The 25,409-nt window shown below is 42.7% G+C and overlaps 1 protein-coding gene across 4 annotated transcripts in view; it reads right to left on the bottom strand.

Annotated features, from left to right (window-relative positions):
* The window catches only part of LOC144507035 (tau-tubulin kinase 2-like), a 285,213-nt gene that overhangs the window by 30,144 nt on the left and 229,660 nt on the right, over window positions 1-25,409 (bottom strand). For 2 of the 4 annotated variants that reach the window (XM_078233619.1, XM_078233620.1), the window contains 3 exons: window positions 23,837-24,048; window positions 19,950-20,391; window positions 4,814-5,059 (listed from right to left, as the gene is read on the bottom strand). In XM_078233619.1, the coding sequence (XP_078089745.1) occupies window positions 4,814-5,059; window positions 19,950-20,391; window positions 23,837-24,048 (900 nt within the window). The remainder of the gene's footprint in view (window positions 1-4,813; window positions 5,060-19,949; window positions 20,392-23,836; window positions 24,049-25,409) is intronic. The other 2 variants (XM_078233621.1, XM_078233622.1) reach the window with 1 other exon arrangement.

Raw genomic sequence — 25,409 nt, 5'->3', positions numbered from 1 at the left:
GATTTGCATTCTGATCAGTATTCTGTAATTTGATTTCTGTGTCTGTTTGCACTGTTTGAGAACAGATATCCACTCCATCTGACGAAGGAGCTGTGCTCCGAAAGCTTATGGTGTTTGCTACCAAATAAACCTGTTGGACTTTAACCTGGTGTTGTGAGACTTCTTACTGTACTTCACTTCCCTGACATCCCTCACAGGTCTGGACTAAGTGCTTGGCAACCCTGTTAAGCAATCTCCCAATAAATGAGTATTCCTTGCCAGGAAAGCAGTGGAAAGTTTAGCAAAACTTTCATCAGCTAAGGTGAACCCACCCACCATTTTTCTTTGAAATGGTGCCTTAACATCTTTACATCGACCCAAGAAGGAAGGTGTTAAACAATTTTAACATCTCCTCCGAAATCTGGCACCTCTGACACTGGTACACCCACAATACTACACTGGGAATGTCAGTTCGGATTCCATGCTCAAGCCTCTGGTAGGGGCAGAGAGCTGTGCATGCTCAGTTACTGTGTATGTTCAAGATAGAGACTGATAAGATTTTTGGGCCCTAAGGGAATCAAGGGATATGGGGATAGGGTGGGAAAGTGGAGTTATGTGCAAAGTTCAGTCATAATGTTATTGATTGCCAGAGCAGATTTGAGGGGGCATACATCTGCTGCCCACTGAAGTGGTGGAGGCTACCTTGTTGAATATGTTTAAATCACGGATAGATGGATTCCTGATCGGTAAGGGAATTAGGGGTTATAGGGATCAGGCGGGTAAGTGGAACTGATCCACTTCAGATCAGCCATGATCTTATTGAATGGCGGGGCAGGCTCGAGGGGCTAGATGGCCTACTCCTGCTCCTGTTTCTTATGTTCTACAGTTCTGAAGAGGAGCTTCTGAAAAAGGACCATGTCCAAAGTATATTCCTTGCTGTTCACTTCACAGATGCTGGCTAACCTGTTTTGTGTTTCAACATCTTTTTTGTGCTTTACTCAACTAATTGACTTTATATTGCAACACGGGTGGCATAGTGGCACATTGAGGCAGCACTGCTGTCTCAGAGTGCTAGGGACCCGGGTTTGATTCCCGGCTTGGGTCACTGTCTGTGTGGAGTTTGCACGCTCTCCCCATGTCTGCGTGGGTTACCTCTGGGTGCTCAAGTTTCCTCCCACAATCTGAAAGACATGCTGGTTAGGTGCATTGACTTAAACAGGCGCCGGAGTGTGGCGACTAGGGGAATTTCACAGTAACTTCATTGCAGTGTTAATGTAAGCCTTACTTGTGACTAATAAATACATTTTAAACTTTTTTTTAAATAGCATTTCATTTCCTGTAAAGTGCTTTGAGACATTTGGAGATTCTGAAAAATGCAAGTCTTTTATTCTCTTTTTACACAATCTCAAAATTGTTACAGCACATGGCTGTTTGGCCCTTCATGTTCATGCCTGTTCTCCGAATGAGCAATTAATCTAGTGCCATTCTCCAATCTCCCCCCTATAACGTCACACATTCATCCTTTTCAGATGATAATCCAATTCTCTCTTAAATGCCTCAGATGAACCTGCCTCCATTATACTCCCAGATCTTAAACATACACTGCATGAAAAAGATTTTCCTTCCGTCTCCATTGTTTGTTTTGCCAATTTCTGTACCCTCTCGTTCTCAATCCTTCCACCACTGAGTGGGAAGAAGATTTTCCCCATCTACTCTGCCCAGACCCTTCATGATTTTGAATATCTCTATCAAATTTCCTCTCAACCTTCTCTTCTCCAAAGATAACAGTCCTAATTTCCCCAATCTATTTACTTCACTCTTCATTCCATAGTCTTATACTAAGAATGCTTCCCAGGTGAAAGAACAGGAAAAGGGCCGATTCCAAGATATCTGCCAAATGCTCCACAGCCAGGCACTGGGAAATGCATGTGATGCCAATTACTGACTGTTATGATGGCCATGATGGGATCGTTAATACATCTCCCTGTGGCTTTGCGAAGTATGAGGTCCCTTATTAAGGGCCTTTTAAACCTGTTACTTCACCCAGACCCGTGTCATCGGTCCCGAGGTGTTGCACTACCTCGTTGTGAGCCCGGGAGCAGTCCTTTCTTGGAACTCAAGAAAAGGTGCTTTGGTGACGGGAAACTGGCATTCAGCTGAATTATTACACTGACCATTCCTCAAATTCCTGACCACTCCTCAAATTCTCTCTCCTTCATGTGGTGTGTCAGAGGGATTCAAAATACCCTGGGACTAAAATACTAATAAGACTATTAAAACAGAGTGAATCACAGACTGCCTTATACATATATTTTACAAAGTTACTGTTTGCATAGAAACACATAACGACAGTTAGAGAATTTAAACATATATTTCTGAAAAGCGTGTTATTGAAAAAGCATACATCTTGGCTAATGGCACAGTTATAAGGCACCATGGGAAGTAGTCAGTCAAGGAGAGTGAACCACATTCTTTATAACAATACACTCAGAGCAGCACAGCTCTTATCGACATGGGTGAGGTCTAGACAGTCCTCATGAATAGAATATTTCACCAACCAAGGACGAAGCTAGTGAACCCAGACAGCTTAATGAATAGACAAAGTATTAAATCAGATAAGATGGTCTGGAGCAACCAACAGGTGAGGTGGCCATGGGAAAGACAGGCTGAAATCACTTGTAACAACTGTTCCCATGCTGTCAGAGAATAAATGTAATTGGCCAAAGTATATGCATTTACGAATAATGATTGACCTGCACTAATGATGATTGCTTCAGTTCTGACTGGGATGAGCCAGTGGGTGTGTAAAAAGATGTTTGGAAATTGTATGATTATATTGCCAATGTGATGTAACTTCAGAGAGGTGTTGGAATGCCCAACATTTGTCTCCCAGTGTACGTTGGTCAATAAAAGATAACGTTTATTTATTAGTCACAAGTAAGACTTACATTAACACTGCAATGAAGTTACTGTGAAACTCCCCTAGTCGCCACAGTCCGGCGCCTGTTCTGGTCAATGCACCTAACCAGCACGTCTTTCAGAATGTCTTTCACCAGGGATACGGTCATTGCAAGTCTTTGTATTAGCTAGAGTTCAGTTCAATACTTAGCCTCTAAAAACCTCTACACAGTGCGAGGAAATCCCTGATATTTCTGCTCAAAACCACTTATGTAAAAAAAAATGCTCCTCTTGCCCTCATTGTTATAATAAGGCTCCTTTTGTTCTAAGATGTCCAATCACTGGAAAGTCTCTTTTTATTTACCCCAACCACATCTGTTTAGCTTCAAACAACTCCATCAAATCATTCGGCAACCTCCGCTGTTTCAACTCAAACATCCCCAAGTTTTCAAGTCTTTCTTTCTATTCATATCTCTGAGCCAACATAATTAAAAATAGATTTTCTGGTTATTGATCTCATTGTTCTTCTTGTGAACTTGCTGCATGCAAATTGGCTGCTGCATTTTCCTACATAAGAGCATCTAAGTATAAAATTGGCTGTGAAGCACTCTGCAGTGTGCGAGAGCATGAAGATGCCATATCAATGCAAATTCTTTCTTTCTACAGTGTACACCACAGCATAATAGAGAATGAAAGCTTGATCTGTATCTGGTGTATATCAAATCTCATCTAACTGATCTCTCAAGTTCTTGTTTACTTGGGCTGCTATATCACTTTGTTAATTCCTACTTCCAATATCTAAATTTATCTGAGCACCATTTCAATGACCTGCAGAACTGGCATTTTCAGCTTGTGAGGAAGTTCTTGGTTTATTTAGTACAAATATATCTGATGGGAATGACTATATTCTTGTAATGTTGATATAAATAAATTAATTGATCTACTTGTTTCACTTAATCTCGTATTATTTTGCCTACTTAACCGCAATCATTATACATTAATAATATGAAATGCTGGGATATTCCCACATGATAAAACAAGAATTATTGTACCAAGCTTACATGGAACTTCAACAAAGTGCAACTTAATCCACCTCGTAGCCAAAACAATTCACGCAGACCTCATATGGGCATCTAGACAGCAGCACTTAAAGATAGATTTCATTTATTTCACTGTAATACTATGCACAATCAATAAAATGCATGGGTTTGGTAGAGTTACAATATTCCCATTTTACATGTGTCATTTGAGTGGCAGTGCCTTGTTTAGCCTCCAGCTGTGGTGTCATTAGGACCTCAAGATTATTTTCTCAAGAAGAGTCCAATTGACATTCTGAAGTATATATGTTTTTCCCTCTTATTTCTGGAAATTAGGTCTTTATAAAGCACACTTTTTGTCAGAGCTTGCCTATAAATCGATTCGTTTGACTGTCCCTCATTTTACAAAAATATATAGATGAACTTTTAAATGAATGAGGGATAACTGTCCAGATGTCAGTGATCACCGACTGAAACATTATAATGACCAATTACTTTTCAACAACCATTTAACTGTTATTTTACTGAAGTGAGAAGCATTAACTCAACAATGCACTCAAGTATATCCTTACTTTAAATTGTTTTTATTCCAGCAAAAGTCAATGCCACATTTATCAATTGATTACTCATTCAAAAGCTCTACTCATTAACAGTTGCAACATTTCTCCTAAACAGAGGATGTTCCTTAATGCAAACATTTCTCAACACAATCCGAGAATGTTAATGAAATAAACCAATTAATACATTTTAAGTCAGTAACTTTAGGGTTAGTGCAAAACTCTAATTGATGCATTTCAAAAAGTTAAACATTTATTCCTGATACAAGGCAAGAAAATGTTAAATTAAAAATCCTCTACTTCAGTGGAAAGTACTGTAAACAAGATAATCTATTGGTTCACCTGTTGGAGCTGAGCTTTGGAGATGCGAATGATAGAAGGCAGCTTGGTGTGGCCTGGAATGAAGGGTAGCTGCCTGCGACCAGGGGAACGTGAATAACTGCTCTCAGCTGACTGGCTCCTGTGCAAATCTGACTGCTTCCTGTGAAGTGGATCCGAATCAGAGGATAGGAATACTACTGGGCTCAGGGATCGGAGGGGATTCTGCATCCTTGGATTGTTGGGATGTGGCAAATGAGTTGTGTTCAGCTGTGAGAACATATGGATGGGAATATTGGTGAATTCAAGATTATGATTGCGTTCTGCTCACATGAAAAATAATGCAAGCATATTATAGGAACACTCATACACTTCTAATATACTTTCAATAGAATTCAGTCTGGAGTGATGTCAGTGTCCAAAATGAAAATATATCTTAGTAAAAACAAATTTTCATTCAAACATATAACCAAGCATGCTTTGAATTACAACTCAAAAAACAGATAATACAGCTTTTTTAAAAGATTGATAATGAATGGATGAAGAAATGCTCCATCAAGAGCCATAAGATGCTCAAGAGACAACATTGAAACCACACATTATTTTTATTTCCTTTTTTTTAAGTCACTCAGTTCTTCCTCCTTGAATCTGACTGGGGTAAGTTCTCAGGTGGCGGTAGATCAGTAACCCCACCCAAAGTGGCCATTCTTTATGTGCAAGCTTACACTTTGGTAGTGAGATTTTAACCCACTGAAAACCCATCCATTCACTTGCACAGAATTGAAAATCAGGCTCAGCATGTCAGAAAGTGATATGTCATGCAATGCATTACATCCATGTTCACAGAAGTGGACTTGACAAGTGCAACTGAATGGGGATCATGAACTAGAATCCCTGTCTATTTTTCCTCCTTAGTTCAGGCAAGCTGAGGCCAATTGCCTGCTCTCTAAAATCTGCCCTGGCGGAGATTGGCTACTACAGCAGGCTATTGGCCTGGATATTTCATTGCTACACTGTATGGAGCTTTCACCAATAAGGCGATTAAGTGGGTTGCAACTACTGCACTGTGAAACAAACATCTATTTGTCCAGTACTGACTGACTGTATTGCTGAATTGGGTTGGATTGCAATGTCAGTATAGCACTCCTTCTACATATCCCAGATAAAATTACAGTAAATGGAGTTCATGTACACAGCGTTACATTCTGAATGGCTTATCAATGGTGCAAGGTGTTTTTAAAAATATTCAGTTAATTTTTCACTAGTAATAACAAATAAATTTATAATTAGTCTCAAAATTCACTCATTGTATAAAATTTCTGCAATGAAAGTTGCGGAAATGTTGCAATATCTACTTTGCTGCATTGGGAAGAACAAAATTCCAGGAGCACAAAAAGCCACTGCACATTTTCATTGACCAGGAGGTTGAGTAGTGCCTGGATGGAGTGGATAGGAAGATATTTCCCTGAACAGAGAGGCCAGTAACCAGGAGTACAGATTTAAAGGAATTGGCAGAAGGCAGCTGAGGAGTAACGTTTTCACCAAAAGGGTGGTGGGGGTCTGGAATGGTGGGAGGCCTGTAAGGATGGTCGAGCAGAAACCCTCATTGCGTTTAAAAAATACTTGGTTACATGCTTGAGATGCTGACCAAGAGCTACATATAGGAATCAGGCTGGATAACTCTTTCAATCGGTACAGATGCAAGAGACTAAATGGTCTCCTTCTGCGCCATAAATGTCTGATTCCACCAGGCTGGTCATGAAGAATTTCTGAATAGCCAAAGGATACAACATAAGTAACAACTTGCATTTTGGTTACACATTTGAATGGAAAAGAAAAATCACAAACCCCCCATATGCTTGCAAACAACTGCTGAAAATTAGTTTTATGTTAATACCTATGGTCAGTTTATGTTAAGGGTAGGGTTAAGATGTGTATGATTAAAGATGGATGATACAGTTTCCTTTCTTTCAACACGCTATAACAAGAAGCCTCTCCACAAAAGCTTTACACCCTGGAAGCAATGAAATTATTCCAAATGATGAAAATCCTTTCATCCAGCGTCTGCCTTTATTCACTAAGCTGTAAATGTATAACTAAATAAGGATTGAAATGAAGTAAAAGTAAATTAAAATACAATTTTTTAAAAGTAAATTACTAAACTTGCTTAAATAACAGCCCTTTTTGGACTTGAAATGTTTCTATTGAATGTCCATGTCCAAGAAACCTTCAATGAGCTAACACCGTCAACACAACAATGAGACAGACTATGACTTCCAGAAATTCTTTTTATAATTAATATACGTAATGATTCAAAGAGTACCACAGAATTTACTTCAATCTCATTCCCTCATCAATGGAAAAATTTACTGAAAATAAAATAATTGGGGGAAACCTTTTTTTTAGGAACAGCAAAAATAAATATTTCTATAAAATATCAGATAACTCCAATTTTTGTCTGTACTAACTAACTACTGTTGAAGAAAGCAATTCTAAATCACTATGTTCAGAGACGTTTACATGCAGTTGTGGCAAATGAAATATTGCATGCCGAAATATTTTTAAAAACCATTTTGCAATATATTCTAGGTAATTATAGTTTTCATATTTGGGAATGTTTGAAAACAATAAAATTTGGAAAATTCTGGAAGCACTGAACCCTAGTGTGGTCTAATCAACAGAATGGTTCTGAATGGAAGTCTTGGATATAAACAAGAACATTTATATAACACCTTTAACGTAGCAAAACATCTCAATGCTCCTCGTGTGAAGTGTTTTATCAGGCAAAATGTGATGTTGAACCACGAGGACAGATATGAGGTAGGTTTAAAAGAGCCTCTTAAAGAAAGACAGAGTCAAGTGGTTTAGGGAGAGAGGGTGGTGAGTGTCTGGAACAAGCTGCCAGAGGTAGTAATAGAGTAATAGCATGGAAACAGGCCCTTCGACCCAACTTGTCCATGCCGCCCTTTTTTTTAAAAAAACCCCTAAGCTAATCCCAATTGCCCACATTTAGCCCATATCCCTCTATACCCATCGTACCCATATAACTATCTAAGTGCTTTCTAAAAGACAAAACTGTGCCCGCCTCTACTACCTCTGGCAGCTTGTTCCAGACACTCACCACCCTCTGCGTGAACAAATTGCCCCTCTGGACACTTTTGTATCTCTCCCCTCTCACCTTAAACCTATGCCCTCTAGTTTTAGACTCCCTTACCTTTGGGAAAAGATATTGACTATTTAGCTGATCTATGCCCCTCATTATTTTATAGACCTCTATAAGATCACCCCTCAGCCTCCTACGCTCCAGAGAAAAAAGTCCCAGTCTATCCAGCCTCTCTTTATAACTCAATCCATCAAGTCCTGGTAGCATCCCAGTAAATCTTTTCAGCGCTCTTTCTAGTTTAATAATATCCTTTCTATAATAGGGTGACCAGAACTGCACACAGTATTCCAAGTGTTGCTTTACCAATGTCTTGTACAACTTCAACAAGACGTTCCAACTCCTGTATTCAATTCTGACCGATGAAACCAAGCATGCCGAATGCCTTCCCCACCACTCTGTCCACCTGTGACTCCACTTTCAAGGAGCTTTGAACATGTACCCCATGATCTCTTTGTTCTGTAACTCTTCCCAACACCCTACCATTAACTGAGTAGGTCCTGCCCTGGTTCAATCTACCAAAATGCATCACCTCGCATTTAGAACATAGAACAGTACAGCACAGTACAGGCCCTTCGGCCCTCGATGTTGTGCCGAGCTTTGTCCGAAACCAAGATCAAGCTATCCCACTCCCTATCATTCTGGTGTGCTCCATGTGCCTATCCAATAACCGCTTAAATGTTCCTAAAGTGTCCGACTCCACTATCACAGCAGGCAGTCCATTCCACACCCCAACCACTCTCTGAGTAAAGAACCTACTTTGGACATCCCTCCTATATCTCCCACCATGAACCCTATAGTTATGCCCTCTAGTAACAGCTACATTCACCCGAGGAAATAGCCTCTGAACGCCCACTCTATCTATCCCCCTCATCATCTTATCAACCTCTACTAAGTCGCCTCTCATCCTCCTCCACTCTAAAGAGAAAAGCCCCAGCTCCCTCAACCTTTCCTCATAAGACCTACCCTCCAAACCAGGCAACATCCCGCTAAATCTCCTCTGCACTCTCTCCAATGCTTCCACATCCTTCTTATAGTGAGGTGACCAGAACTGCACACAATATTCCAAATGTGGTCTCACCAAGGTCCTGTACAGTTGCAGCATAACCCCACGGCTCTTAAACTCAAACCCCCTGTTAATAAACGCTAACACACTATAGGCCTTCTTCACGGCTCTATCCACTTCAGTGGCAACCTTCAGAGATCTGTGGATATGAACCCCAAGATCTCTCTGTTCCTCCACATTCCTCAGAACCCTGCCATTGACCCTGTGATCCGCATTCAAATTTGTCCTACCAAAAGGAATCACCTCGCACTTATCAGTGTTAAACTCCATCTGCCATTTTTCGGCCCAGCTCTCCATCCTATCAATGTCTCTTTGCAGCCTACAACAGCCCTCCACCTCATCCACTACCCCACCAATCTTGGTGTCATCAGCAAATTTACTAACCCACCCTTCAGCCCCCTCCTCCAAGTCATTGATAAAAATCACAAATAGCAGAGGACCGAGCACTGATCCCTGTGGTACACCGCTGGTAACTGGTCTCCAGTCTGAAAATTTTCCATCCACCACCACCCTCTGTCTTCTATGAGATAGTAAGAAGTCTCACAACACCAGGTTAAAGTCCAACAGGTTTATTTGGTAGCAAATACCATAAGCTTTCGGAGCAATGCTCCTTCGTCAGATGGAGTGGTCTCTGTTCTCAAACAGGGCACAGACACAGAAATCAAATTACAGAATACTGATTAGAATGCAAATCTCTACAGCCAGCCAGGTCTTAAATGTACAGACAATGTGGGTGGAGGGAGCATTCAACACAGGTTAAAGCTGTGGACTTGCACAATTTCACAAGCTGTACTGTCTGGAGACAATACACATCTCTTTAACCTGTGTTGAATGCTCCCTCCACCCACATTGTCTGTACATTTAAGACCTGGCTGGCTGTAGAGATTTGCATTCTAATCAGTATTCTGTAATTTGATTTCTGTGTCTGTGCCCTGTTTGAGAACAGAGACCACTCCATCTGACGAAGGAGCATTGCTCCGAAAGCTTATGGTATTTGCTACCAAATAAACCTGTTGGACTTTAACCTGGTGTTGTGAGACTTCTTACTGTGCTTACCCCAGTCCAACGCCGGCATCTCCACATCATGACTTCTATGAGATAGCCAGTTACTTATCCAATTGGCCAAATTTCCCTCTATCCCACACCTCCTTAGTTTCTTCATGAGCCTACCATGGGAACTTTATCAAATGCCTTACTAAAATCCATGAATACGACATCAACTGCTCTACCTTCATCTACACACTTAGTTACCTCCTCAAAGAATTCAATCAAATTTGTGAGGCAAGACTTACCCTTCACAAATCCGTGCTGACTATCACGAATTAAGCTGCATCTTTCCAAATGGTCATAAATCCTATCCTTCAGGACCTTTTCCATTAACTTACCGACCACCGAAGTAAGACTAACCGGCCTATAATTACCAGGGTCATTCCTATTTCCTTTCTTGAACAGAGGAACAACATTCGTCACTCTCCAGTCCCCTGGCACCATCCCCGTGGAAAGCGAGGACCCAAAGATCAAAGCCAAAGGCTCTGCAATCTCATCCCTTGCCTCCCAAAGAATCCTAAGATATATCCCATCTGGCCCAGGGGACTTATCGACCCTCAGCTTTTTCAAAATTGCTACTACACCTTCCCTCAGAACATCTACCTCCTCCAGCCTATCAGCCTGTATCCCATTCTCATCCTTAAAAACATGGTCCCTCTCCTTGGTGAACACTGAAGAAAAGTATTCATTCATCGCCTCTCCTATCTCTTCTGACTCCACGCACAAGTTCCCACTACTATCCTTGACCGGACCTAACCTCACCCTGGTCATTCTTTTATTTCTCACATAAGAGTAAAAAGTCTTGGGGTTTTCCTTGATCCGACCCGCCAAGGACTTCTCATGCCCCCTCCTAGCTCTCATAAGCCCTTTTTTTTAGCTCATTCCTTGCTACCTTGTACCCCTCAAGCGACCCAACTGAACCGTGTTTTCTCATCCTTACATACGCTTCCTTTTTCCTCTTAACAAGACATTCAACCTCTTTTGTGAACCATGGTTCCCTCACTCGGCCATTTCCTCCCTGCCTGACAGGGACATACCTATCAAGGACACTCAATATTTGTTCCTTGATCAAGCTCCACTTTTCATTTGTGCCTTTCCCTGACAGTTTCTGTTCCCATCCTATGCTCCCTAATTCTTGCCTAATCGCATCATAATTACCCCTCCTCCAATTATAAACCTTGCCCTCCCATAAGGCCCTATCCCTCTCCATTGCAATAATAAAAGACATCGAACTATGATCACTATCTCCAAAGTGCTCTCCCACAACCAAATCTAACACTTGGCCTGGTTCATTACCCAGTACCAAGTCCAATGTGGCCAGACCTCTTGTTGGCCTATCCACATATTGTGTCAGGAAACCCTCCTGCACACACTGCACAAAAACTGCCCCATCCGAACTATTCGACCTACAAAGGTTCCAATCAATGTTTGGAAAGTTAAAGTCACCCATGACAACTACCCTGTGACCTCCACACCTATCCATAATCTACTTTACAATTTCTTCCTCCACATCTCTATTACTATTTGGGGGCCTATAGAAAACCCCCAACAACGTGACCGCTCCTTTCCTATTTCTAACTTCAGCCCATATTACCTCAGTGGGCAGATCCCCCTCGCCTTTCAGCAGCCGTTAAACTATCCTTGATTAACAATGCTACTCCTCCACCTCTTTTACCAACTTCCCTACACTTACTGAAACATCTATACCCCGGAACGTCCAACAACCATTCCTGTCCCTGTTCTAACCATGTCTCCGTAATGGCCACAACATCGTAGTCCCAAGTACCAATCCACGCTCCAAGTACACCTACCTTATTCCGGATGCTCCTTGCATTGAAGTAGACACACTTCAACCCACCTTCCTGTCTGCCGGTACACTCCTGCGACCTTGATACCCTCCTCAGTACCTCACTCCACTCAACACTGGCTTCTGGACTACAGCTTGTTTTCCCATCCCCCTGACAAATTAGTTTAAACCCCCCTGAAGAGCCGTAGCAAATTTCCCTCCCAGGATATTGGTGCCCCTCTGGTTCAGGTGCAAACTGTCCTGTTTGTACAGGTCCCATCTCTCCCAGAATGTGCTCCAATTATCCATGTAACTGAAACCCTCCCTCCTACACCATCCCTGCAGCCACGTGTTTACCTGCACTTTCTCCCTGTTCTTCAACTCGCTAGCACGTGGCACCGGCAACAAACCAGAGATGACAACATGGTTTATCCTGGCTCTCAGCTTCCACCCTAGCTCCCTAAATTCCTGTTTTAAATCCCCGTCCCTTCCCTTACCTATGTCGTTGGTACCGATGTGTACCACGACTTGTGACTCTTCCCCCTCCCCCTTAAGGATCCTGAAAACACGGTCCAAGGCGTCACGGACCCTGGCACCCGGGAGGCAACATACCATCCGTGAGTCTCTTTCATTGCCACAGAACCTCCTATCTGTCCCTCTAACTGTTGAGTCCCCAATGACTATTGCTCTCCTGTTCTCCCCCCTTCCCTTCTGAGCCACAGGGACGGACTCAGTGCTAGAGATCCGGTCACCGTGCCCCCCCCCCCCAAACAGTATCCAAAGCGGTATATTTGTTGCTGAGGGGAACGACCACATGGGGATCCCTGCACTGACTGCTTCCTCCCAGCCCCTCTCACCGTCACCCATCTATCTTCATTCTATGACCACCTCTGCCTCCCGAATGATCCGAAGTTCATCCAGCTCCAGCTCCAGATCCCTAACACATTCTTCAAGGAGCTGGAATTGGATGCACTTCCTGCAGGTGTACTCAGCTGGGACTCTATTGGTGTCCCTCACCTCAAACATCCTACAGGAGGAACATTGCACTGCCTGCACTGACATCCCTGTTAACTTCCCTTAATAAGAAACGAAGGAGAGAAAGAAAAAGCTTACCTGCTCTCACTCCGAGTCCTTTTTTTTTAGGTTAGAGGAGGGGGGAGGGTGGGAGACTCTAAACTGAGATTAAATCCAAACAAACTGAGATTAAACCCAAACAAACTGAGATTAAACCCAAACAAACTGAGATTAAACCCAAACAAACTGAGATTAAACCCAAACAAACTGAGATTAAACCCAAACAACTGAGATTAAACCCAAACAACAGAGTAAACCCAAACAACTGAGATTAAATCCAAACAACAGAGATTAAATTCAAACAACAGATATTAAATCCAAACAACTGATATTAAATCCAAACAACTAAATTAAACTCCATCTGCCATTCGTCAGCCCACTGGCCCAATTGATCAAGATCCCGTTGCAATTGAAGATAACTTTCCTCACTGTCCACTTTGCCACGAAACTTAGTGTCATATAGAGGCGGGTACAATTTTGTCTTTTAAAAAGCATTTAGACAGTTACATGGGTAAGATGGGTATAGAGGGATATGGGCCAAATGTTGGAATTAGCTTAGGGGTTTAAAAAAAAAGGGCGGCATGGACAAGTTGGGCCGAAGGGCCTGTTTCCATGCTGTAAACCTCTATGACTCGGTAACCTCTATGACTTCCAGAAATTATGGCGAGCCATCTGAAGGCATCGTCACCAATGGAGGAATGACTAAAAATGGGATGGGGAAGGGGCCAGAATTAGAGGAATGCAGAGGTCTTAGGTGAGGTTATAGAAATGGAAAGTTGAGGCCACGGAGGAATTTGAAAATAAGACGGGGGGGGGGGGGGGGGGTTCCGCTCCCGTTTTCAGGGTTGGGATCCCTACTTGCATCTATTTAACTATGCATATCAGGACTTGATGTCTGATAATGTGGAGTGGGGGACGAAGTTATCCATTCACATCGGCCTGAACCATAGCAGGTTCCCCCATGATCAGAACCCGCCACAGGTGAGAGGGGTGAAAAGAGAAAGAAAGAGAGTGAGAGGGGGAGAGAGAGAGAGTTAGCAAGCACAGGGCCAGGACAAACTCCACAGCCTTTTGACCCAGAAGTATTACCAACTGAGCCATGGGTGGCAGTATCTGATGTTGACAAAAGACAAAGCCTGTGCCTTTTAAAGCAGAGTATAACTGAGTAATATTGCAAAGAAATTTGTTACAAAAGGAAAAAGCTAAAGTTAGACGTAACATTTCTTACATTTTATATTTCACAATAAAAACCTGCAGTCTAAAAAAATGGGATAAGCATACACATTAATTAACCTAAGTATTTCCCCTCTTTCCATGCCCTTCCTTAGAATATGGACAGAATAATGAATATAGCTATGGTGTACAGCGACCCCCCCTCACCCCTTATTTGGGTAAGAACATACTTAACTGTTTCTTTCTTAAAGCCTAAAAATAAATATTTTCTTTAAAACCCTAAGACATGCATAACCTTACTGTGTGTGATTCATGCACACACCAGCTGCTACCCCTTCAGCAGTGCTCAGATTTTAGTTTGGTATTGATTTTCCATCAATTTTCTCATCTCTCAACCTTCACTAGCCCCCATTAAGGATGATGAAGGTCAAGTCACCACCAGTCTGGAGGAATAGAACAACACTGATTGAGTGACCCAATTATGGTTAACCCAATAGAACAGTTATGAATCTCAGTACCCATTCACCAGTAATTTTATCAGCTAATCAATGCATCATATTACGAGATATAGTCTTCACAGCAGATAATCTGGCTATCCATCAAGGCATGTCTCAATGTTCACGTCTCAATACAATGGTCCCCTCAGCTTATTAATCTTTTTGTTCAATTCCGTGTAATATTTCAAATGCTTAAAACTATTACCAGTTCGTCTGGTGAATTAATGCAATGTGAACACATCAAGGGGGTTGTAATATTTTGCATAATTGTCAGTAATTAACCAATCAGAAATAACCTCTCTATTTTGGCACAAGAGCTAAAAAAATGTTTATAGAATCCTTTTAATGTAGTAAAGCATCCCAAAGAGTTTCACAGGAGTTTGATCAGACAAAAACCAAGGTAAAGGAAGAGATATCAGAACAGATGACCAAAGAAATGGGTTTAACACTGTCTTAATATTGCATTTTTTAAAGTCTGAACTACCCTTTGAAATACAAATAAAACTTTTAGACTGTTAATCCTGAAATTGCAGAGTCAGGGAAGTAGCAAACATGGTTACTTGGTATGGGATGACAAATCTTGGGTCATATCACAGAACACAATTCCAAGTACAATGCAGGGAAATAGAAATTAACTACTGGTCTATGTGACATAAATTGACCAAGTACTTCCCCATTTTGTTCTCATTACAGTGACACATCTTGTTGTCAGTAGAATACAGATACTTTATGGAATTGTTATCCCAATACTTAAGCTGCACCCACCAGAGATGCTGCCATTACAATGCCCAGTGGACTTATTATTTCCATAAAGTGCGGATTTAGCTTTTGCAAAATGCTGATTCACGAGAAGAAGAAAAACAGTCACACCTGACACCATACCAGTGGGATAAACACTCAACTAATGCATGATATATGTACTCACAGCTGTGCTATAGTACCATAAACCCACCAATGAAATATTAGAGGTCTGTGCCTGTGTTAGCTCAACTAGGTGGATTAGAATGCAAAAATAAATGCTGACTAAGCTAGTATTCCATTCAATATTTCTAACCAAGTGTAATTAAATCATTCCATTGATGAACCAATTTATAATTTTTAACAGCATATTTTTCACCCTATGTCAATCTGGTGCGCCACATTAGTCTTACACTTTTAATAGGCATGGAGAACTTTCTATTGACTATTACAGAAAGCAGGTTTTGGCATATCCTTTGAATGCAGAATGGTCCAGTACAGAGGGATCTGGGTGTTCTCATACACGAATCACAACAATTTAGCATGCAGGTACAGCAAGCAATTAGGACGGCAAATGGATTGTTGACATTTATTGAGAGTTGGTTGGAACATACAAGTTCCATGCAGGAAGTGCGGAAGGCACGGTGAGATCTAAAGTGCTGCATAACATTTTGGTCTCCTTATTTAAGGTGGGGATATATTTGCATTGAAGGCAATTCAGAGAAGGTTCACTAGTTTGATTCTGCCACGAAGGGCACGAGTTTACCATCGCGTTGCATCCATTTTCAGGCGTAAAAACTTGATAAAGTCGGGTGTGAGGCGAGTAGTATGATAAGTGTGGGTGGAAGGGGATGCGCTGCCACTCTGCCCGAGATCAGTGGAGGGGAAGGGGGGGGTCCGCTTCCACTCTGCCTGAGTAAGAAGTCTCACAACACCAGGTTAAAGTCCAACAGGTTTATTTGGTAGCACAAGCCACTAGCTTTCGGAGCACTGCTCCTTCATCAGGTAAGGAGCAGCGCTCCGAAAGCTAGTGGCTTGTGCTACCAAATAAACCTGTTGGACTTTAACCTGGTGTTGTGAGACTTCTTACTGTGTTTACCCCAGTCCAACGCTGGCATCTCCACATCTCTGCCTGAGATCAGCGGTGGGGAAGGGGGGTCCGCTGCCACTCTGCCTGAGATCAGTGGAGGGGAAGGGGGATCCGCTGTCACTCTGCCTGAGATCAGTGAGGGTGAAAGGGGGTCCGCTGCCACTCTGCCTGAGATCAGTGGTGGGGAAGGGGGGTCCGCTGCCACTCTGCCTGAGATCAGTGGTGGGGAAGGGGGGTCCGCTGCCACTCTGCCTGAGATCAGTGGTGGGGAAGGGGGGTCCACTGCCACTCTGCCTGAGATCAGTGGTTTTGGGGAAGGAGGGGGTGGATGGGTGGATTACTCTGCCTGAGATCAGCGGTGGGGAAGGGGGGTCCGCTGTCACTCTGCCTGAGATCAGTGAGGGTGAAAGGGGGTCCGCTGCCACTCTGCCTGATATCAGTGGTTTTGGGGAGGGAGGGGGTGGATGGGTGGACTACTCTGCCTAAGATCAGTGGAAGGGAAGGGGATGGTGGGGAGAGGAGCCCGCAATCGGTCTGGGTGGCGGGTGTTGGGGGGGGGGGGGGGATAAGGGGGTCAGTAATATTGGGGAGGTGGGGCAATCTCTGTGGGAGCCAGAGGGAGGCATTATCCGGCCCAGGAGGGACGTGGCAGGGGAGCAGCATTCTACCGTGGGCGGCACGGTAGCACAGTTGGGTGGCACGGTAGCACAGTGGTTAGCACTGCTGCTTCACAGCTCCAGGGTCCCGGGTTCGATTCCCGGCTCGGGTCACTGTCTGTGTGGAGTTTGCACATTCTCCTCGTGTTTGCGTGGGTTTCCTCCGGGTGCTCCGGTTTCCTCCCACAGTCCAAAGATGTGTGGGTTAGGTTGATTGGCCAGGTTAAAAATTGTCCCCGAGATGTGTAGTTAGAGGGATTAGCGGGTAAAATATGTGGGGGTAGGGCTTGGGTGGGATTGTGGTCGGTGCAGACTCGATGGGCCGAATGGCCTCCTTCTGCGCTGTAGGGTTTCTATGTTTCTATCATATATTTGCTGCGCGTGCGTAGTTGGACATGCTGATCAGAGCTGCAAGATTTTGGGCGTGTTAAGCCCCACCCACCAGCTTGTGCAGTGCGATTCGGAATTGCTGATATTTTTGCAGGCAGTGCGTATGAGGGCGCCCGAGAACGAGTCTAAAAGTCAGATCTGAAACACTTCCAGTTTCAAGTTCGCCCAGCACTCAGAATCAAAATGGAAAAATAGGGCCCAAACAGTTGTCTTATGATGAAGGATCGAGTAAAGTTGAAAGAAAACGAATTGGAGTGTAAAAGAATGAGAGGTGATCTTATTAAAACATACAAGATTCTCAGGGGACAACAACAAAATACTGCAGATGGTAGAAATCGGAAATCAAAACAAAAAATGCTGGAAATGCTCAGGTCTGGCAGCATCTACAGACAGAAACAGAGCTCACTGCCTCGATTCTCCCAAAAGTGCTGAATTGGTGGGAAAACTAAATCCCGACTGTTCTGTCAGTTCAGCTTCTCACCTGAATCTCCGCACTCTGTGCACTGAAGAACCCAGGGAGGCGGGGCCTATTAGCACCGGAGTTTGACAGTTCTGGAGCTCTGCGCATGCGCAGTGGCCCCAAACTGTCAACCTCCCGTTTACTAGCCAGCTCAACCACTGGCCAGCCCGGAACCCCCATGGTGCTGCCCCTCCAGCCCGCCCCATGACCCGATCACGGCCCCCACAACAATTCCCAGGCCAACCCTGACCGCCAAACCCCCTCCTCCCCCACCCAGCAGACCACCCCCTCCCCCAGCCCGCCCCAATCACTGCCCTCCCTCCATCCCAGACCGATCCTGGCTGCAGAAACCCCCACTCCCACCGATCACCCCTCGGCCCCACCCACAATAGGCCCCACCCCTTGGCACTGGGCATGGGCACTTTGCCCCTCCCCCAGGGGGCACAGGCTGGCACTGCCAGGGTGTCCATGTCCAGGGGGCACCCCCCCCCCCCACTGCCCAACCCCTGGGGGGCCCCGATTGCCTCCCCCCCCCCCCAATTCCGGCAGGGTCTCCCGCAAGTTCCCCAAATGTGGGGAGCTAGTCTGAACCCCGCTGGATTGAAGTACTCCTGGCGGGGTGGGAGATTCGGTTGGGACGCGAAAGGTCCCGATAATTACCTAATAAGCATATTTAAAACAGCGTGGTCTGAATGGCGACTGTTCGCCGGCTCTGGGAGATGCACGTGCATTCCCGGCACGTTTGCTAATCCCTGTTCAAGGCAGCAGACGCGCGTCTCCCACCGCGAGCCGACAGAAAAGTTGCAGGTCACAATGGGACAATCGCGGCCCACGTTTCAGGTCAAAATGACCCTTCATCAGAATATTCTCAGAAGGTTTGACAGGGTAGATGCGGAAAGGAAATACCCCCTAGTGTAGGAATTGAAAATTAAGGGACACAAGTTTCAAAATAAAGGAGTCTCCCATTTAAGATGGAGATGAGGAGGAATTTCTTATCTCAATAGAGTCATTAAATCTTTGGAATTCTCTACCCTAAAGATCTGCGAAGACTGAGTCATTGAATATATTCAAAAGTAACTGATTACAAATTATTTTATAAAATGAAAAGCACCATAGGGTGCAAGTTAGTTCATTTTCTTTTCCAAGTATTGTACTTTAAATTATTCTCTGCCTCAATACTAACTCATAGTAGAGCATTTGAATGATTATCCTGTCACATTACTAATTCTCAAAACAGTGGAGAAAATCTTTAAACTCTCACCCTCTCAAATGCTTTCATTATTGTGAGAATCTCTGCCCTTTAACTACCTGTATTATAGTGATTTTTTAAAAAATCACTTGTAATTATAATCTTTTATCCGTGGTATAATTCCAGTGGCGGAAGCTTTCCATGGCTGCAATATCCTTCCTCTAATGAAGTCTCCAGAACTGCACACAACATTCCTACTACACAAGACATTAGTTAGGTCAGAAAGTTAGCATTGCTTCCTACTTCTATAGTCAAATCCCATGCATATAATCTAAAATTCTCCTTCGCCATTGTTATGGTCTTTCCTACCTGTCATTCATTGTCAATTTTGAATTTCTAAATATCTACACCCCTAAATGCCTTTTCATAAATCCTTCATCAAGAGGAGCAAAAAATAAATACTGATCAGCTTTCTCTTCATTAAGACAAATGTGAGTTTCAGAAACATTTAAAGCTGAGCTTTAAGCCTTCAACAACATGACATTGGATTCGATCAATGAGAGTCTACTGCTGCTATCCGGCACATCAGACACAATGGCAGAGACAGACAGACAGATGGGATGGGGCAAATTAGTACCAGTCCTTACAGGCTGCATCCAAAAACACTTTGAAAAAAAAATTCTTTATTTTAACTGTACATGATTCCCAATCTGCATTTTCAAAAGACTCTCATTATTAACCTGTGGTAGCTTATCAACATCTCTCATTGAATAGTGCAGTTCAGCAATTACATAAACATGTGCTTCTAAATCCACACTTTTCACTAATGGGTACCTGTTCTCTTCCTGCTTCTGGAGATCGTGGATGTCCCTTGTTTGGACTGGCTGCTTCCAACTTTATTCTTTCCTCTTGAAGAGGATCTTCTGCTAAGACATCTGGCTCCTCATCATCTGTTCGTCCAGATGGACTGGTCAATTTTTGGCCATGACCACCATCAGTCCTGAAATCTTGAAGGTCACGGTCCTTATCCACAATGACCCACTCCTTGGAGTCAACCTCCTGCCTGCAGGAGCTTAAATTGACTGCTACAAATCCATTGCTAATGACAGCATCACCATGCTCAGGAGATTCCACAGAGACAGGCTTTGAATAGTCTGGGATGTACTCCTCATCAAAGTGCCACACCCTGTCAGTACGAGTAGCAGCAGAGGCTTTCAGAGGCTGGATAGCAGCAACATCCTTCAACAAGCCCACGTCTTCCTGAGCCTTAGTGGAGCTGGACACAAAAATGCATATCGTTAGCAGACTCAAAATAATAAATAAATATTAGGGACAAATCATAGAGCGCAGGCTCGATCTTTCCTTGTTATTTGTCAGATTTCTTCCATTAAACCTGAACAACATTTCTGCTCCAAGGTCATTATAGCTTTACAAAAAAGGCATAAGTATTAAAATGAATTTTGACTATTAGCCAAACTTCTCATTTACTTGCAATACTTTTTCTAATAAGCCATAGAGTGGAATACAATAATAAATAATCGATGTATTTTTCTAGCATGTTTAGGCATCTTATCAGATTTTGTTTAAAACCCAAAACTTCAATGGGAACAAGAGTCAGATAAAAGATACACTATATCAAAAATCTGGAATCAACTGGCGCATTTTCTATTTGATGTAAATGCCTGATGTATTAAAACATATTATAACAATCCAAACACGTCATTTAAAAAGTTTTTCATACTTATAAGATTCTCCGTTGAGGAGATGGTGGTTAGTGGATTGACATTTAAGAAGCATGGCAATTTATGTTCAACTGTATTTCCTTTACAACCTTGGGGAGTGGGGAGGGTCACAAATTCTATCAAAATGGCTCCACGCTGATTTACTGGGAGGAGTATTTCAGCTTCCTTTCAATACAACTGCAATATATTCAAATTTTGGAATTGATTTGTTGCATAATAGAAAAGAACTAGACAAACCACATTCAGCCACATTTCATATTCCTGACAAAGAAAAATCAATGATAAATAGCTGAGATGGAGAATATTGAAACATTTAGAAAGAAACCTAATCATTTATTTTTTTCGGCAAGTGATCAGAGGGGCACCAAGGCGGCAGCTTGCCCTCAAGGTGGTGGTGAGTCACCTTCTTGAACCGCTGCAGCCCATGTGTTGTAGGAGCACCCACAGTACTGTTGCGGAGGGAGTTCCAGGATTTTGGCCAGGACGTTGTGGGGATTGGAGGGGGAACCTGCAAGGTGTTCCCACGTATCTGCTGTCCTTGTCCTTCTGGGCAGTAGAGGGTTTGAAGGTGACATTAAAGGAGCCTTGATTAGTTATTACATCCCGCATATAGTACACACTGCTGTCACTGTGCTTTGGTGGTGGAGGCAGTGAATGTTTCAAGTGGTTCAATCAGGTGCCAATTAAGCTGTCTGTTTTGTTCTGGATGGTGTCGAGCTTATTCAGTGTTGTTGGAACTGCACTCATCCAACAAGTAAGAGTATTCCACCACACTCCTGACTTATATCTTGTAGAGGGAGTGAGATGATGATGGCTTTGGGGAGTCAGGAAGTAAGTTAGTCTCTGCAGAATTCCTAGTCTATGCGGAACTGCCATTAATTTAAGTAGTGACTAGGAGAGTAAGGGGAGTAATTAGAAGAAACCTCATTGTGGGACAGCATGGTGGCACAGTGGTTAGCACTGCTGCTTCACAGCGCCAGGGACCTGGATTTGATTCCTGGTTTGGGTCACTATGTGTGGAGTTTGCACGTTCTCCACGTGTCTGTGTGGGTTTCCTCTTGGTGCTCTGGTTTCCTCCCACAGTCTGAAAGACGTGCTGGTTAGGTGCATTGACCCGAACAGGTGCCGAAGTGTGGCGACTAGGGGAATTTCACAGTAACTTAATTGCAGTGTTAATGTAAGCTTTACTTGTCACTAATAAATAAACTCTATGGAGACAGCTATGGAACATTTAGTCGTTGCATGCTACAAGGAGTAGCTGAAGCAAAGGCCATTGCTTATTAAAGGGAAAAGTCAATAAATATCTGAAGCATACAAAGAGAGCAATGCTTTTGGCTTTTTGACACAGGCACAATGAGCTCTAACCTTCAGCTGCTCTATTTAAACAATCTCATTAGCAACTACCTACTAACAATTGCACTACCCTTTATTACATCTGCATCACTCTTCATTTTAGCTGGACAGACAATTATCTATTAGACTTTAAGATATGTGGCTAAATCAATATTAGTGCTCTCCTAGGTATTTTGTCTCATCATGTGACAAGGACATGATTTTTAAAAACATTTATCATCACTGCATTGAAGCAACATGCGCTTCAATGAAAGTGCATTCACGCCTTCGCTACTTCCAGATTAGAGTACTTCAATGCTCTCCTGGTTGGCCTCCCACCTTCCAGCCTCTCTAAACTTGCTCATGCAAAATTCTGCTGCCTGTATTCTAACTTACACCAAGTCCCACAGCCTCTGTGCTCTTTGTCCTACACTGGCTCCATTTTAAAGTTCTCATCCATATTTCAAATTGCTCCACTGGCTCAATCTCTGACTTCCTCCAGCTCCACAACCCTCCAAAATGTGTCTTCCACCATATGTAGTGGTCCCTTCAGTTGCCTGGGCAGCCCCATCCACCACAATTAAGTTTTTCTGGTAGATTTACTTCTTTTAAAAACTTCATTTATCTTTATTATTCAAAATGGCTGTGGTGCCCAGAAAACATGACATTAATTGATGAATGGAAAAGCAGGAATACTATACACAAATGATAATTAAGTGCAACCCAATGGAATAGACTTGCCATTTTCTCAAGAATTAAAAGAACAGCTATCGAATATACAATGAGAATAAACACAATATATTGGAAATTCACACCTCTAGTTACCTTCTTCTTTAACTGTTTTAACAAGCAGTTAATAGCATTTCATTTTGGCAAGTGTGGTTATTTTCGTTTATGACTTTTATTATACTATCCTTCCATGCTAACTAAACAATGCTTAGAATTCAGACCAATATTACAATATAATATTATTCCTCCAACAGCAGCAACAATACTTCAAAAGTACTTAATTGGATGTGGAGCCCTTTGGGGCATCCTGAGGTTGAGAGTCCATACATGGAAGTCTTCCTTTCTCTCTAACGTAGCAGTAGCCAACTGGTAGCTTGCATGCCTGTGGCAGAGTAACACTGGGCTCAGCTCCAGGGTGGTAAGAAAGTGGGTACTCTATTGAAATAAAAGGGACCACAATGGGATGGAGACTGGTTCTGAAAGGAATGAGGCCTTAAATGGCATGTCTCTGATGTGCAATAAACATGTGAAAATTAAACATATTGTTTTCCTGATCATTTCTTTTTGCACCTTAAACAGAAAATAATGGAACAAAGCAGTTTCAAAACTAAAATGTTTAGATTTCTAAACTACATACAGTAATAAATTTGTAGCTGTTGGATCTATTTATATTATAAATTACTCTAATATCTATAGCATTTAACAGCTAAGCTGTTAATTTTCTGCATCTGGACAACAAACAGATTTAAATGTAAAATTTGTATCTTTTTCATAACTTACTTTGAATTCCTAAGAAACACATTTATTCATTAAGAAATGAGTAGTGTTAAGCAAAAGTACCATTTTCCCAAATTCCCTCGTTTTGGTAAATACTTGTAGAAAACCAGTTAAGCTAGAACTGAATAAAGTTGCACTTACCAAGCTTCCAAGAATTTATCAGTGCTGGGCTTTGGCTCCAAAGTGAGACGCTTTTCAAATTCAAAACTGTGTATGGACCTTAGCTTTCTTAATAATGGGGCATCACGGTCTGGTTGCAAAGTCTCAGAGCGCACCTTCACTGGGGAGCCCAGACTTGGCCCATTTTGAGGCCCATTTCTAGCACCATGACTATTCTCTTCCTCTGTAACACCCTGCATTTCCAAAAGAAACAAAAAAGAGTTTACAGAATTTATCACGGGGTCCATAAAGGGTGGCTAAGTGCTACTATTAACTGGTCTTTACCTGCCATCCACTTAGCCATTTTTCTTTTTGTTTTATGCCTTTATTCTCTGTCTTCATAGCCCACGTAGCTATGCAATACCTAGCCAGTGTTTTGGATTAGTTACCTGTACTGTAGATCTTACTTTTAGAAGACCTTTGGGTGAGTCATTAAACCGAAGCCCCGTTTATCCTCTCAGGTGGACATAAAATAATTTAAATTAAATTTATATGGCTCATTTAATGTAGTAAAATATCAAAAGGTGCTTAACATAAGCCAGAGAGAGAGATATCAGCACAGATGACCAAAAGCTTGACCAAAGAGGTGGGTTTTAAGGAGCTTCTTAAAAGAGAACTGGAGAGGTGAAGAGGTTTAGGAAAAGCATTTCAGAGCTTAGGATCAAGGTTCTCAGTCTCTCCATGATATTGTCCTTCCCTAATTAGCCTTCGCCTCTGCTAGGTGGAGGATCATATACCAGAAAACAACAGCATCGCCTTCATCAATATGTTTGATAACAATGTTGGGGTTGGATGTGGGAGAACGAACTGCTGCAAGTTCTAAGGGAGAACACTAGAGACAGATAAAAGAATCCATTTTGGGGTTGGGGGACTCCTGGCCAAAGAAGTGGGCAAAGGTAGAAGGGCTGTATTCTGTTGAGCTTGAAATCACTGAGATGAAGAGATGAGGAGATGAAGCAGAGGCCTTTGTTCAAAATGGAGCATTCAGGCTCAGAGAGGGGAAGGTCAGAGGGTACTACGAATACACAGTAATTGATAAAATTGGAAGGAGGGGTGGAGTCAAGGGGAAGAAGTCACACCTTTCCCCCATGGCACCTTTCATCAAGTTCAGGAAATGCAACATCTGCCCATTGACCTCCTCCTCCCTTCTCACTATTCGATGCCTTAAAACACTCCTTCCCAGTGAAAGAATGATTTACTTGCACTTCTTTCAATTTAATGTGCTGTCTCCTGTAATAATGATGTGATCTATTCTATCTTGGGGTGACTGAACAGATGGTAGTCATGATGTGGAGATGCCAGCGTTGGACTGGGGTAAACACAGTAAGAAGTTTAACAACACCAGGTTAAAGTCCAACAGGTTAAACCTGTTGGACTTTAACCTGGTGTTGTTAAACTTCTTACTGACTGACAGGGTGACTGCTTTGTGGAACATCCCTTTTCAGTCGCCAGTGTGACCATGAGCTTCCAGTCACCTGTTATTTTACTTTTCTGCCATACTTCCACTCTGACTTGTTCTTCGCCTGTTGCAGCATTCCAATCAAGCTCAACACCA

This window comes from Mustelus asterias, chromosome 18 (genome assembly GCF_964213995.1).
Source record: "Mustelus asterias chromosome 18, sMusAst1.hap1.1, whole genome shotgun sequence".
In the NCBI taxonomy this organism is placed as follows: Eukaryota; Metazoa; Chordata; class Chondrichthyes; order Carcharhiniformes; family Triakidae; genus Mustelus; species Mustelus asterias.
This window is presented reverse-complemented; position numbering and strand designations above follow the sequence as displayed.